At 47.0% G+C, this 16446-nt stretch overlaps 1 protein-coding gene across 3 annotated transcripts in view; it reads right to left on the reverse strand.

Moving 5' to 3' along the window:
* Window positions 1–7584: 7584 nt before the first annotated feature.
* The window catches only part of Igsf5 (immunoglobulin superfamily member 5), a 39086-nt gene continuing 30224 nt past the window's right edge, over window positions 7585–16446 (reverse strand). For all 3 annotated transcript variants that reach the window (XM_059277081.1, XM_059277079.1, XM_059277080.1), the window contains 3 exons: window positions 16272–16372; window positions 14762–14835; window positions 7585–8321 (listed from right to left, as the gene is read on the reverse strand). In XM_059277081.1, the coding sequence (XP_059133064.1) occupies window positions 8226–8321; window positions 14762–14835; window positions 16272–16372 (271 nt within the window). In that variant the 3' untranslated portion in view covers window positions 7585–8225. The remainder of the gene's footprint in view (window positions 8322–14761; window positions 14836–16271; window positions 16373–16446) is intronic.

A 16446-nucleotide genomic window follows, 5' to 3' on the forward strand; every position in this document is an offset into this window, starting at 1 on the left:
TTTAGCATCAGCAGATGTCCCAAGTAGATCCCGGGGAGTCTCAGCATGTCCTGCTCACAGCTCAGATACTCCTATGGCAGAGCTGTTAGCTGCAGTTTACCCAAGGGTCCAAGAGCTCTTGATTGAGGCTCCTAACAGAGCCAAACTCAATTCACCACCCCACCCCACTCCCGGCTCGGGTTTTTAATGTAATTGCATTCATAGAAACTTCAAAATCTTTTACACTGTGACAAACGCAGTGAGATATTTACGGTTATAAATAGGCTTATTGCCTTTGCAATGTTTGGGGGACACAGGAAGATTTTGCAGATATTTCCAGGTGTTGTGGGGCATCAGAAACCTCCTTCCAAGTAGCATGGAATCCTAGCACATATTAATCGTCAAGAAATCTGTCAGGTCTAGCAGTACAAGCTTGCAGTCCTGGCTACTCCGGGAGGCTAGGGCAGGAAGATTACAAGTTCCAGCCCTATCTGGGCTACTGTGTGCGTTCAAGGCCACTGAGCAACAAAGTGAGACTATGTATCAAAAAAGAACGCAAAGGGGCTGGAGAGATGGCTTGGAGATTAATGCACTTACTGCTCTTTCGGAGGACCTGAGTTTGGTTCCCAGCTCCTATAATGGGCGGCTCACAGCCTCCTACATCTCCAGCTCCAGAGGATCTAACGTCCTTGCCCTCCTCTTGCCTCCATAGTCATCCATTGGCACCTGCATGGATACACACACAGACCTGCACACATACAGACAAAAAGAGGTGACTTATCACAGAGGTCAAGTTCTTGCCTAGGACATAAAGTGCTCTCAAAGTTACAGCTCCACAGGGGAGAGAGAGAGAGAGAGAGAGAGAGAGAGAGAGAGAGAGAGAGAGAGAGAGAGAGATCAAGGAATCTTGGGTGCATGTGGAGATGAGCTAGACCTCTGCCAAGCAGCACGCGTCTTGGATGTTCAAACACCACACCCCAGGCCACAGAGTAAGATACCCCCAGGCTTGGTCACTGCTCTCCCAGCTTCCTCTGCAATATGCTTCTGTGGGCCTCCTGACTCCAAACAAGGGACGCTCGCACACTACAATAGCGTACCACAACGATCACTCTCAGCCCTGCCTGTCCGCTGGTTTGAGAGGCTTTGGTGGCTAAGAAGTCAAGGAGTACAAGTGGCCATTTCTGAGCGCGCACAGCCAAGCTGCTGCCTAGAAGCAAATGGGTGTTCGCATGCCTCCCAGCTTTTGTAGCAGATCTTGTGAGCATTAACTGGCCATGTGGAAGGTGCCTGCCCCAGTGTAAGCAGCATCACAACAGGCAAGGACAGGCAGATGTGGAGCCTGTCCACCTGAGGGGAACTGAATAGGAAAACAGACATTGATTGTCCAGCATCACATTTATGCCATTAGCAACCCATCTCTAGGGAGGAGATGCTTAAAGTGATACTAACACATCAGAGGCGCTTACGTCAGGAGTTGGGAGGGCACAGGGAAGGTGAGCGCCTGTCAGGCAGGCAGAATGGCTTAAGTGACGGGGAAAAAAGTCTACGGGAGGGGACTGGAGAGATGGTGCAGCATTGAGAGAACTTGCTGCTCTTGCAGAGGATCCAGGCTGTTTCCTGCAGCCACACAGTGGCTCACAACTCCCTGTTGGCAGGGACTCCAACACCCTCCTCAGGCTTTCAAGGGTACCAGGGGTTTGCATATGGGGCACATACATACATTCGGGCAAAACACTCACACACAAGAAGTGAAAGTATTTTTTTTAATCTATCAGAGGAATTAAAGACCACTGGATGGAGGGAGTGCTTGGGAGTAACTGTGGAAGAAGTATGTCAGAGGGACAGGAAAATGTCACTGACAAAGACCTACAATGGAAGCAAAGAGAAGCCCCTAGCCAGCTGCCATCCCTGTGTGTAGAGAGGGGCCTATTATCACTGGTGGCCAGAAAGACAATTTGAACTTAAAGCCAGGATGGTGAACTGGAGCTCATATGTACACAAGAATACATAGCACATAGGCTAACACACAAAAATTCACACATGCCATATGCACGTACAATCTCATGTTCACACAAGTATACACATACATACCACATACGTAGATATAAATACATAAAATACATATGTGCAATTCACACACCTACCAAATATGTACTCATGTACAGATACACACATACACACATGCATACAGCACACAGAACTGCATGCACACAAACATGCCATGAAGCTGTGAGGAGGCAGGAAGGAAGCAAAACTTTCCATCCTTGCAACTCCCACGGCAGGAGCCTTCGGCTGCTACGCTGCTCCTAACGGAAGGGAGTGAAAAATCTCCATCACCTGTTTAGGCCATGCCTGCTGCTGAGGGCCATGGCTGGGTCTTATGGCAGCCACAGTCTGTGTTGATGTTCATGGCTAGTGCTACCACCAAAGGCCATGTGGATGTCCACAGACTGAGTGGTTACCTGAAGCCACGTTGAAGTCTGAGGGCCATGCTGAGTAGGCCCCGACCCTCGCTGGCAGCTGCACTAAGGAGAGCAGGTCTCCACCCCTCTGTGACCTGAAGTGCCAGCAGCGATGCCTTGGCTGTGTCAGGGTGGGGAGTTGGGGAGTGGCACACAGCAGAAACCCAGGCTGATCATCTCAGCTACCACCCAGGCCCAGGTCCAGGACCTTAAATTAACCCACCCCAATAACTGCTCCACCTACATGAACCATAGCTGCCCAATCTCCATGACTCAGGACATGGCAGAATATCCAAGAGAAGTCTCAGAGAGGGTCCAGTATTGTATGTAGCAAAAGCCAGAAGCCTTGAACCAGGCCAAGGACTCACTACAATGAACATTTGCAAGCAAAGCTGTTTGGACAAACGAGTGTACTGCATGAGGCACCACAGCTTCTGACGCCACTATGATCGAAGGTGCGATGGAGACGGGGGAGAGAGGAGGGGTGGAGGATCAGAATGGTACAAGTTCGGCAGAACTGTCATGTGACAGCTGTGATTAGTATGAGAGAGGGTTGAAACTGATAGAGGAGCAGGCCATTACCCAGAGGGGTCGGCAAGATGGTTTTGTTCGTTTGTTTTTGTTTGGGGTTTTTGTGGGGTTATTTTTGCATTTTAATTTTTATTTTTATTATCTTTTGGGGAGAAAGATATAGGGAGTGGATATGGAAGAACTGGAAGATGAATGGGATTGGGGTACATGATATAAAATTCCCAAAGAATCAATTTTTTTAAATGTTAGAGGAAAAAAAAAAACCTCCATCACCTGCAGTTTTTAAAATTAGGGGTTTTTTATTTAGATTTTTTTCTATTAGTTGAACTATCTCAGACTTTATTATCCATGAAACTGAAAAGTGCTACCCAACTGCCAATGAAGTTATCCTGTAAAACACATGCATTCTTTAGCTTCCTAGAGAGAAATAAAATCAACGTGCTTTGGGCTGCACTCCCCCTCAGACTTAACTGGCTGGCACCTTAATGGATTTTTTTGCTGTGTCAGCCCAGTATTAGGAGGCGGGACATCAACCTCTAATCTCTTAGCCTGAAGTCGCTGGCTAGGCAATAATTCTCATGCATCTGTCTAGGGCCCTAGTGTTCAACATCCCATTGCGTTTTCAGAAGTGGCACAAGCCCCCAACAGCATGAGAAAGACAGTGGGAGCTGCTTAGGACTCAGTCCACCAGGTACCACAGATACTTCGGTCAAGGCCTCACTGTCCAAGGATGCAAGCCTGTGCTGGGAGGAATCAAACATTTGCCACCTACAGAAACACAGCCCCCGAGTGCTGCCTGGATGAGGGACGCTATGGACACTTAAAAAGACAGCTTGTGTCCCGACCACTGGGCCACGCTGGGTGAGGATAGACTGGGTGCTGGCGCTGGCTTGCCTGTGTGTGTGAAGATCTCTGTGACAGTGAGTAGGGACCTCTGAGGCTCATCATTCTATCTCCTTGTTCTGTGGGTGTGGACATGGGCACCGAAGGGCCTGAACTGCTCAATCAAGGAAGGTGCATGCCTAGGGCACCCTGGTCATGTACACTTCAGGTAAGTGGCCTAGCCTTGGTGGGGGTGAGAGGAGTCATGGAGCTACTGGGCAGACTGTACTTCCTTCTGACTTCACAATGCACTCTCCATTCTTGATTTCTGCTTCCTGAACATCCCCCCCTGTCTATCCACACCCTTTTTACACTGCCTCACCCAGCTCCGTCCTCCCCAGAGACTCGCTTACACACCTCACCAATGAACTCACAGGGCATCTGGCTTCTGGCCAAGGCTAGTCCAGGACAGGTTCCCATAGTTTAGCTTTGTCTCCCCACTTAAGGCCACAACTATGGGACCTGCTCTGTGCATGTCTAGCCACCTCTGCTAACCTGTCAGTCCTCTCAGGCCTTCTCAGGTTGCCTTCTCCAAGGCCTCTAGAGCCCCTTCCAAGCAAGGCCCTTGGCTTCCTCCATCTTCCTGAGCCTTCACTTACCATCATCCCCTGCCTTCCTCCTTCTCTGTTTCTCAGAAGAGGGGATTTTCCATCTCTAAACAGGATGGACTGTACATCTCCAAGGTGTCCTAAACACTTCAGTGTCAGGGGCAAGATATTGACAATATGACTCTTGTCCACCATGGCCCCCATTCGCTTTTGATGCCATCTGATTGCTAGGGACATGCAATGCAACTTTCACCTCCCTGATGATTTTCTGAGGTCAGAGCCACACAGAGCAGAGGGGATGCTTCTGGTTCTCCTCAGAGTATTGTCCTCACCACTTTAGTCCTGCTCTAAGTCAACTAGAGAAGGCTCCAGAAAGATCAGGTAAGATCAGTCAAGTTCAAAACCAGTCAGGAAGTCAAACAAGGGCATTTCTCTAGCCAGGATTTGATGGCACGAGGCTTTGAGGGATGCTTGTTTGACTGTATCTGCAGCCTCATCAGGTATTCATCACCAGAGACCCTCGTCTCTGTTCTGGAGAAACAACCTTGTCCATGTCATTGGCTGATTGCCTCCTCACACCCCAGCCTCCTGAGCCTTCCTCAGCTGTCCCCACTGCAGAGTGAAAGACACTTTTACCACATCAGCAAAACACCATGTTGAGCTGAGAGCCGCCTTGGGGGTTTGCAGAATCCCTAAATAGAAACCAGTTGACTGCAGGCTTTCACACTGAAGAAAACACAGATTGTGTTTGTGTGAAAGAGCCCATGACACGTCAAGGTCATTCCCAAGTAGCTCTCTATAGACTAGTACAGTCCAACAGAGTTTTCTTCAACAATGAAAACCTGTCATCTGTCTATATACAGTAGTCACTGGCCACAAGTAACTATTGAACAACTGAGATGGCCTTGTATAATTGAGGGGAAAGATTTTGTATCCTATTTAGTTTAAATAACTTAAGTTTAAGTGGTGCTGTGTGGCTCTGTAGCAAGCAGGAGTGTTGAGAGACAAGGAATGCCATCTTGATTTAACAATTTCACAGAATTTGCGAGAATCTAAGGTTGGGTAGCAGTTTCCTCCAAGATTAAAATCTTCCGTTTTCAAAGGAAACTCCTTAAGACAGGATGTTTACGGAAACATTCCATCCTGCTTGGAAGCTTTTAATACAGGAAAGTAAACAACTCAAAATAGTTCCAAGGTGTCCCTGAAACCAACCAGATTCACTAGGTCCCTCCTTCCCATGAGTATATAAGCTGTAAGACTGCTAAGAGTCGCTCTCAGACAGGACCAACAGAAGGACCTGGAAAGGACACATTGCAGCCTGTTGAGCCGCCTGCAGGTTGTGCAGCGTGCCCCAGGTTCCCAGGTTAGTGACCTGTCCCCTGTGCGGAGGTGGGCTTGGGTGATGCAGCCGTGTTTGAGTGATGTCTGCTCCTGTAAGTGACCCCCAACAAAACTCATCGGTTCACCAAGTTGGACTTTGGTGGTGTCCATTCTTTGGTCTGTCACAGGCTCGCTGTCTGAGGTGAACAGATATTTGTTCAATCTTCACAGGAATTAGTCTTGACATATCTAAAAAGCCAAACTCTACCTTAGCAGTAGCATAGTTAAATATAGGATTAATTGCTAACCACAAGAGAAATCTGTACCAACCAGTTTGGAGCTCGAGATAACAATGGTCATGCCTCTAGGTTAAATATGAGTGCACCAGGTGCAGGAAGTGAAATTCACTCATGGAGCAAACCTAGGGATAAAAGGGATTTGGAAAGGGCAGAAATTTCATCTTGGATCCTAACATCCATGTTGGATCCACTGGTGCACTGAAGTCTCCTGACCTCCTTCTTGGAAACAACTTCATTTCTAAACACTATGATTCTTTGGATTACCACCCAAATCTTAGCTAGAGCAATGACTCAGTGGTTCAGAGCACTGATTGTTCTTCCAGAGGACCCAGGTTCAGTTCCTAGCATCTACATGGCAGCTAACAGCCATCTTTAACTCCAGTTCTAGAGGATCCAATGCCCTCTTCTGACATATATGGGCACCGTACATACTGCTGTACATATATTAATGCAAGCAAAAAAAAAACATGTACACATAAAATAATTAATAATAATAATAACAATAATGCAACACCACCTCTTAGCCCACCAAAGACACTTCCTCATGCAGCGGAAAGCAGTTAACACAGAGACTCACAATAGGACAAAATGCAGACAATAAGTGACTGTGTGGTGCACAGCCCTAAATGGACATCTGTATCATCGCCTCCCCAACCAAGGCTCAGGAACCATGACAGAAGAGAGAGCAGAGAGACTGTAAGAGCCAGAGATCAGGGGAGACTGGTAAAAATCAACGCCTTCAGGGCACAACATGGCCACCACATTCAAGAACTCACAGCAGCCGTGGCTACCTGCACAGGACCAAGCCACTCAACATCCCAGCATGGAGGGTGTGCTGGATAGTTTCATGTCAACTTAACACAAGCTGTAGTCATCCACGAGAAGGAAATCTCCATTAAGAAACTGCCTCCATAAGATCAGGATGTAGGCAAGCCTGTAAGGCATTTTCTTAATTAGTGAGTGATGGGAGGGGACCCAGCCCATTGCAGGTGGTGCCATCCCTTGGCTGGTGAGCCTAGGTTCCATAAGAAAACAGGCTGAGCAAGCCATGAGGAGCAAGCCAGTAAGCAGCACCCCTCCATGGCTTCTGCATCAGCCCCTGCCTATAGGTTCCTGCCCTGTTTGAGTTCCTATCTTGATTTCTTTTGATGATGAAATGTGATGTGAAATGTAAGTCAAATAAACCCTTTCCTCCCCAAGTTCCTCTGGTCATAGTGTTTCATCACAGCAACAGTAACCCAAACTAGGACAGAGGGGGAGGGGCTGGCAAGCCCCTACCCATAAACTGAGGAGCTATCAACAGTGGATAGCTGCTAGGGGAGGGGAAAATCATTTTTTTTTCTTACACAGTGTGGCCCCTGGTAGGTTGTCCATGCTCCAGTGGACATCCGCATACGGTAGCACTGATTGAAAAAGAAGAGGACATGAAGTTGGGGGACAGGTGTTGGGGGTCTAGGAGAAGTTGGAGGAGGTGCTGAGATCACAGAATGGATCAAAATACATTGTATGCATCTATGAAATTCTCAAACAGTAAATTAAAAACACAACAAATGTTTTGTTTTCTCTTTGTTTATTAAAGAATATGCATCTCTTTCCAGTTCTTCCATGATGCTGGCTGAATTTGAGCTTGGTCCCCTATCAGGCAGAATCCACACCTAATTCACCCAAAAACATGGGTGAGCAACCAGGAGTGCCTGTCTTCTGAACACGCACCTTGGCATTGCATTTCCTTTTATTTAACCCACCGAGCTCTGAATGCCCAGTCCACTTAAGGAGGTCCAGTTGATTCTAATGTTATGTTCTTGGTTTGTCGATACCACGCAGTAATGCCCCCTACCTATAAAATGCACATAAATAGCAAATCACCACGACCTAGGACAACAAAAACATTCTGAAGGTCGTGGCAGATCCAGTCCTATCTGCCTTCTACTGGCGTATCAAGCAGGAGTGTCATCCATGAGGAGTATCTCCATGATAGACCCTCACGTTTTGCTCAGTCACTTTAAGGAATTTATCCAAACTGTGAGACATTTCAAAATCAAATTCTTTTCAGTTTAGATGAAAACTGATTCCTCCTGTCACTATGGAACATCAGCTCTGGTGACTCCGAGGCTTCAGCAAAGCTGAGGCCCAGTCTCAGGACGGAGAGGAAGATGGTGTCAACTTGATGGCTGTGTGCAAAGCACAGCCATGGGGAATCTTTACTACACCAAAGTTACGTTTCTGACCTTCTGAGGGCTGGCGGTGTCAAAGGAAACCCGTGGATGACCCGCTGGGCTTGGCTGACGCGTTTTGGGTTCCTGGTAACAAAGGCAGAAGGGTCAGTGTGCTCACCTGAGAAGCACCAGAGAGCAGAGATGAACAACTGTATAGAGACACACCCTCCTCCTCTTTCTTCCGCAACACATGCTCTGGGTGCTTTCCAAGCCCAAAGAGCAAGCTCATTCCAAGAATCCAAGACCCACTTTCTACCAAACCAGATTACAGATGCAAAGGCTCCCTGTTTTGTTTTGTTTTCCAATTTCCCTGTGGAAGTTCTTGCTTTACCTGATAGGGTTTTTTTTTTTCTTTTTAAATATAAGATATTTGTGGATGTCTTCAAGAAAAGAGCAAAAGCCAGACAGAAGAGCTGACTGGAAATTCACCACCCCCATGTCTCCTGCAGCATTGTGTGGTGCTGCTTTCTCATTCAGAAACCTTCCAAACAAACCTGGGCTCCTCTACAAGGCCAGTGACTTCACCCTAGGAAGATGTGAGCACCACCCTAACATGTACCTGTAAGCCTAGCACCTGGGAGACTGAGGTAGGAGGATCATGAGTTCAAATTAGCCTGAGCCACACAGGGAGACCCTGTCTCATAAGCAAAGAAGTTATGTGCAACCCATTTTCCCTGCCAGCCCTGAGGGTAGCCATTCAGACTGTGGGGCACAGTGAGCGTATCAAACATCTTAAATAATGCAGTGGGGCAGGATGAATTATTCAGCTGCAGTGGAACGCTGTGGATCTTGAGTGGGAATAGTCTCACGTTGCTGTGTGGCTTTCACTTACAGGCTCCCAATAAGGAAGGAAGCCTGCTTGGCGGATGGAGCTGTCTACGCCAGGGTCTCTCTGGAGGGTGCCTTCTGCTGGGAGTGCTGGAGGTTTTTGCAGTTGTTTGCTTCTGTTTGCGCTGCTGGGTTGCACAAATGCACTGCCGCTTTCTAAATTTATCATGGGTTTATTTCTGTTTATCTCAACAGGAGGAATGGATTAGCGGGCAAGGCACAAGCAGGGTTATGAAACATTCATATGCCCTCGAAAACTGAATGGTAAAGAGATGGAATTGCTAAAAACAACCAGAAAAATTGACTGACAGCAAGTGAAGGCCCCTGAAGAGAAGAAGGAAGGATGGCCATTTGTGTTAAATATTCATCTAGGTACAAAACATTCATAAAGCCTATGGTTTTAGTCCAAAATAGAAAGAGTTCACTTGTCCCATGAGCTGGTTGATTCGTAGCAAAAAAAATCAATCTTTGTGAGTTCTGTCCTAAGATATGCTGACCATGTTACACCTGAGCTCCCTCTACCACCCAGCAAGCTCTTATCCAGTAATCAATGGCCTGTCCCATACCCTAATCGCACACCCCATCGTGACAGGAGCCATCAGTGGTCACACTGGCATGTGTCCATTTTGATAATTTTTTTCCTTCTAACTTTCCTAGACATTTTACTGCCTGAACTGGGCTCTGCAGCCTAAAATCTTATTCTTCCACCCATGTTGAATGTGGTGTGTCTTAGGATGCATCTAAAACACTTGAGACAAAGAAAGAAAGAAAGAAAGAAAGAAAGAAAGAAAGAAAGAAAGAAAGAAAGAAAGAAAGGAAGGAAGGAAGGAAGAAAGAAGAGAGGGAGGAAAGGAAGGAAGGAAGAAAATGCTGCTGCAGATGGCGAGATGTTTGAGCATTGCACTGTGTTGATCACAGCACCCCCAGAAACATCTCAAGCTCTTCTGTGATGTAAGAAGCTCATCACGGCGGACACACAAGGCACAGTTTAGGCAGCCTCTTGGAACTCAGAGAGGACACTGCCTTAGAAACAGACTTGTGTCTACAAAAACATTGTCCTCAAGCAGATCATCCAGGGAACATTTGAAAACACCGGTTCTTAGGCCTGATCATGTCTAGACAGTCTGGAAGAGCCCCAAGGGCTTGCACAAGTACCGGAGTGCTTCTGGGGTATGCTGCACTGAGATATCAGGGTACCAGACAGGTTTCTACAGGTGTCACACATAACTCACATTCAGCAAGTACTCTTAGGAATCCAAGCATCCAGCATTTGGAAACATAACCCAAGTTTCTATCAGGGTCTGGCATGAATCAGGATATATATTCCTAAGTGAAAAATCCCCCTGGGGCTGAAGAGATGGCATGGTGGCTAAGAGCATGTACTGCTCTCATGGCAGACCCATTTCTAGCAACCATATGGTGGCTCATAACCATCCATAGTTTCACTTCCAGGGTTCCTGGCGCCCTCTTCTGGTCTCTCATGGCACTATACACACACACACACACACACACACACACACACACACACACACACACAAACACATGTACATGTGGGCAAATCACTTGTACACATAGAATAAATAAGTCTTTAATACTGTTGTGTGATATTGTGTTTGTGTCCTGACAAATAAAGCTTGCCTGGAGATCAGAGGGCGGAGCTAGCCACTACTTAACCATAGAGGCCAGGCAGAGGTGGCACACACCTTTAACCCCAGCACTTGGGAGGAGGAAGCATGAAGATCAGGAGTTCAAGGCCACTCTGGGCTACATGAGATTGAACTGGTCTAAAAGAGAAACAGAGCAGGGCAGTGGTGGTACATGCCTTTAATCCCAGCACTAAGGAGGTGGAGACAGGAATATAAGGTAGGTGGAGACAGGAGCTCAGCCTCCACTTGGTCTGAGATTTCGTAGAGACAAAAACTCTCTGGTGGCTGCTGCTCTGCTTCTCAGATCTTTCAGCTTTCACCCCGGATATCTGACTCCAGTTTTTACTGAATTATACTAATTAGGATCACGCTACAGGTAACTGCTAGATCTAGGCCATAACTAGAATCATGCCACATGGCCCAGGATGAAGATGCACATGTAGCAGCTCCCACCAACCTGGAGATACAGATTCATGTGTGTAGAGCTCAGAGGTACTAGAAGCTGGCGCATTCACAGGAAGCCTCTGAATAGCCCCAAAGGCTACTGTTTCCTGCACTGTACATAGCCCTGAGGTCCTGCTTGGCAATTGCTTGGCAATTATTTACAGAATTAAGCTCTGCCTGTTCCAAGGCCTATTAGCACCAAGCAGGAGCCTCTGTTGCTGGTGGCACCCTGTGTCTCTATGGATAGGCCACTTATCTGGCCCAGTGAGTTCTCCAGCAATTCAGGCTAGGAAGAGTACCGGCTACAGGCTGGCCCACAGCTAGAGAGCTCAGTTTAGTCTACAGTCTTTTCAGACTATAGGCTAAGTGGGAGGTGGGGTGGGTTTCTACAAAGCAGCACAGCTTGAAGTCAATAACCCTGAACTCTAATCAGCCAGCATCTCAAGCTGGAGAAGAGCTGGGAGCCAACACTGACCCTAAGGGGCATGCATGTACAGAAATGCCCCATGTCAGTGTGAGGTGGCCTGTGACAAATTGTAGCCACACCAAGGCAGCAGAAGGGAGGCTAAAAAGATGAAGGATACACTCTCAGCCACCTCTCCTACCTTTCCAGGAGAGTGGATGAGTGGAAGAAAACTGGAGGATGGAGGGTACACAGAATATAACATCCTTACAGGAGACAAGAGCTCTGGGAACAGTGCCCATCACCCCCTAAAGACTCCCAGACTAGACTGGGATGTAGGACCTGGCCTTCGCAAAGCTCTACAAAGGAACCTCTGGGCTTAAGGGTCACCTGGACCATCACTGTAAGAAATGGTTATGGCCACACTGGAAACTTCCACGTGTCCAGGTGACCTCACAAAAGACTATGTCCTCTTCAAACCAAACACAGGGCATAGCTGTGTAGCTGGCTGCAGCCCTTCCCTCTGGCATCACTCCAGCTCATTGGCTACTCAATGTGACTCCCAGAAAGCACAGCCCATGGCACATCCACACTCAGAGTCTCCGAATGGGCCACCTAGAGGCAGTGTTGGGGCCCACACCTGCACAGGCATCCTTTGGTTGAACCTGACTACCCTCTTCAAGGCACGCCTTCCCTAAAGTCCCCCCACTGGGAATAGAAAGAACCAGCCATTTAATAACTCCACTAAGTTTCTAGCTAGGCAAAGACAGTTCTCACTGGGATCTGATTGGTGTTGTGAGGACCTTAACACTCTCTGCTAATGCTGAGCTCACCTTGAAGCTTTGCAAGCCCCTTAGAAAACATGGCATACACCATCATCATCATCATCATCATCAGGTTCACCACCAGGGCCTTATTTTTTCCACCAATAGATCACTTAACTGGCTATGTGTGTTAGTATCCCAAAACTCTCAAATTTCTCTCCCTGTGTATTTTCAGCACAGCTTTAAGAAGCATCCTCTTGGAGTTCTGAAAAGCCATTCTCTATTCTCTTGTCCAGTCACTGACATTCCCATTTTCCACACTCACACCAGATACATTCCAGACAAAATTACCTAGTGGACCCTAATTGGATCTCTTCCTAAGCAAACACTTGGGCTTGTCTACAGGAAACTCTTGACAAGAAAAGGCAACCAGAAAGGAGCTGGGGAGGTGGGGGTTTCTCAAGTGTGCTCTTGGGGTATCTATGTGGGATGGTTTCTCTCCAACATGGCCGAATCTGAAATCACCTGAAAGGCACACCTCTGAGCATATCCATGGGGGTGCTTCCAGGGGGGCTTCAGAGGAGGGAAGCCCCACCCTGAATGTGGGAGCATCACCCCGTGGGCTGGGGTCCCAAACTGACTCAAAAGGAGAAAGGAGGTGGCACACCCATCTCTCTCGGCTCTGTGAGACCGTAACAGACTGCATCTCCAAACGTGAGCCGAAAGAAACTGTTCCTTCTTTACATCGTTTCTGCCAAGCATCTTGTCTCAGCAACAAGAAGTATAGCTTACACACAGTGCTGGTAGCTGGGTGGGAGGGAGCCCCTCAGCCACCTGCGTCCTTATCAGCCTGTGACCCTGCCCATGTAGAGCCACCGGGACTGGACATACAATACATACACACACACACACACACACACACACACACACACACACACACACACACAGCCTGCCCATTCCTCCCTGTAACTGCCACCTCTTGGTCACCAGACCAGTGCTTCTAAAGAAAGCCTGTCTCCTTTCCCTCACTTCTAAAGCTCCAGATCCATCCAAAGATCCTCAAGCCAAGGATCTGCTTTCCTGAGAAAAACTGACCTCTCTGTTTTCCTGCCACTTCGCCTGAGGGAGTGACTACAGTGTGTACTAAGAGCTGGCAATCTGTCCCTGAGACTTACCTTCATTTGTGCCACAGTTCCATGTATCTTCTCAGCTGGCTCCCTGTGTCCCCCCCTCAACATCGCCTAAGTCCCCAAGCTATCTAACTGAGCATCAGGCAGAGTCTCCTACCCACTGAAAGTCTAGAAGGTCTGTGACACTGGCAGAATGCACGCAGGTAGCTGAATCCCAGAGGGAGGGAGAAAACCACAGCCCAGAGCTACCTGGAAATCTAAGCCAATCCATGTATCTAAAAAGAATGATCAGGGATCACAAAGGCACGTGTGCTAGATGCCATCACCACAAGTCAACAGCAATCACTGAACAGATCAAACCATTGAGTGAGTTATTGGGAGATCTAGAGGCAGCTTCTCTGAAAGGGACAAGAAGAGCCCTCCTAACTGGGGCCCCAGGTTGACATCCCCTGGAGTGTGTCTCTCTAGGAGTTTCACTTGTGTAGGTCAGAGAAGGTTGTTGGTTATGCTTTGCCTACTATTTCAGATATAAACTATTTTCTGCAATATTAACTCCAACTCATACATGTATGTGTTCATAGTTCCCAGTTGACAGTTTTAACTGTCTTGTCCATTAAACACCACAGACTTATGTATTCAGCTGCACACTGAGTCTCTGTGATGACATTTAATGGAGACCTCAAAAACACTCCACATAAATACTACGCTTTGTACCCAAACCTTCTCTCCCTCAGCAATCTCTGTCAATGGCAGCTCCAACCTCCAAATGGTTCTGGCCATATTCTTGACCAAGGACTCTTCCCTTCTCCACCCAAACTCCAATCTCAACAGGATCTTTCCCACTCTCAACCTCATGGACATAGACCTCACATGTACAGCAAACCACATTTACTCTTCTGCTTTTCAAACCCATCACCCAGCATCCTTCCATGAGACGCAAGGTCCCACTGTAGATGAGGATTATGCAGATTCCAGGTAGCTGGGACTGCAAAGCTGACTCAGGTCCTAGAGATCTTTGTCAAGGAGAACAAACAACAAATTGCACATTGCTCATGACTTGGTTGGTTCAGGTGACTATTTCCCCAGCCAGAGTGCATCCTTCCAAATCATCAACGGACTTAACAGCCACTGCTATAAGAAAGCAAGAGATACTTCCTCTCTCTGCCCCATTCCTGACAGGATGTCTGTTTGAAACAGAGGTGAAGAAGAGACCCCTTCTTCCATCATGACTACTCAGCATGTACCTATCACAAGGTATGCATTTTTAAATGGCAAAAATATATGTATTGTCCAAAATGTTCTACATCACCTGATAAGGAGAGCTATGGCTGCGTTGTTCCGGAAGGCTGACTTCACCAGATTTAGGAGGGAGAGAAGCAATCTCTGCAATAGAAGAATTTTTTTCAATGTAATACATGACTTTTTTTTAAGAAACCCTGTTGCATATTCTAATAATTAACTAAGATTGCCAAGTAAGCACATTTGCTCCTATGTAGTTCTGGCATAATGTAATCTCTGCAGTTTAGATCTGGAATGTCCCTCAAGGCCCATGTACTAAAGACTTGGGGCTAATGGGAAGAAATGGGTCCTTTAAGGGGTGGAGTCTAGTAGGAAGAAGTTGGGTCAAAGAGAAGACACATTATAGAAAATGTTGGGCCCCTGGCCTCTTCCTGTCTCTCTCTTTGCTTCCTAGCACCATGAATAAATACTCCATGATGCTCTGTTCACCACAGCCCCAAGCTGTGAAACCATGAGCCAAAATGAACCTTTCCTGCATGTCTTGGCTGTTCAGCTCAGTACCCTGAGGGTGATGGGAAGATAACAGTGCTGTGAGTACACAGCTATTTATCACTTTCTATTACATAAGCTTAGAACTTCATGCCTTATGTATGAAGCTAAAAATTAGGAAAACTGAAATAAAGATCAATTCCTTTCTTCACACATTGGTCTTATCTAGACATAATGAAGACCCATGGCTTCATTAGCTGACCAAGGAAAATAAACACAGGGCATGTTGAGGATGGGGCAGAGAGGTTGGGTTTAAGCCATGATTTCAGTCAAGCTACTTGCAAAATGCTCAAAATACTCAATGAATACACAATAGCAAGAAATCCTGGAAGAAGTTGGGGGCTTCTCAAACATGGCAGCTCATGCTTTGTGGAACTTTTTAATGTGGCGCATAGAATTTGGGATGCACAAGGGTGAAGTGAAAAAATGGGCATACTGAAAACTAGAACCCCAATCTTAGCAAGGGCCAACCTGCTGAGGGTCTTTCCCTGGGGTTTGTTTTGCCAACCCACATGGCTGAGATGCCCGTCTAGTGCTAAGGAATGGTGTATGCCACCTGCCCTCTCGCTTCATCCTTCCAAATCCTACTGCTGTGACATTGCCTACAGAGAGTCTCTATCCCATTGTGATTACAGAATATGAGACTCTGTGAAAAGACTCCTCCAAGTAGTTTAGCCTTCCAACAACCATCCTGTCTGACTGCTCAGGAGCAGAGTTCTGTGCATCAGTTGTACTTGAATTGGGTTAAGTTTGGAAGAAATTGCCCACAGTAAGTTAAAGGGCCATCCCATAATTTTAAAAGGAAGTAAAAGCTTTGAACGTTTTTTTTTTTTAATGTTCATTCTATTTAAGCTTTAAGCAGAGAGAAAGAGCTTCACTGCTAAATCTACTCCTGACTCTAAAAATTCTCCTAAAAAAATTATCCAAACATTGCTTGCTCCCAGTGCCTAGATTTTTCTGCTTGAGAAGCTGGTGTCCAGGTAACCCACATCTTCCTCTGAAGGTCTTCCTGTGCCCTGCCTGGTACTCACGTGCAGCCCTTGCTTCATCCGAACTGTACCCATAGTTCTCCTTGCCACTTTTTAACCTCGTCTCAGGATCTGCTTTGTTTGTCTTCACGGTTGCAGTTTTCCTGAAATTAGACCATTTCAGTTACAGCTTCTGCTCAGCAGAGTTAGAGAGCCTGTGCACTGGTGCATGCCAGCC

Source organism: Peromyscus eremicus, chromosome 12, assembly GCF_949786415.1.
Source record: "Peromyscus eremicus chromosome 12, PerEre_H2_v1, whole genome shotgun sequence".
NCBI classification, from domain to species: domain Eukaryota; kingdom Metazoa; phylum Chordata; class Mammalia; order Rodentia; family Cricetidae; genus Peromyscus; species Peromyscus eremicus.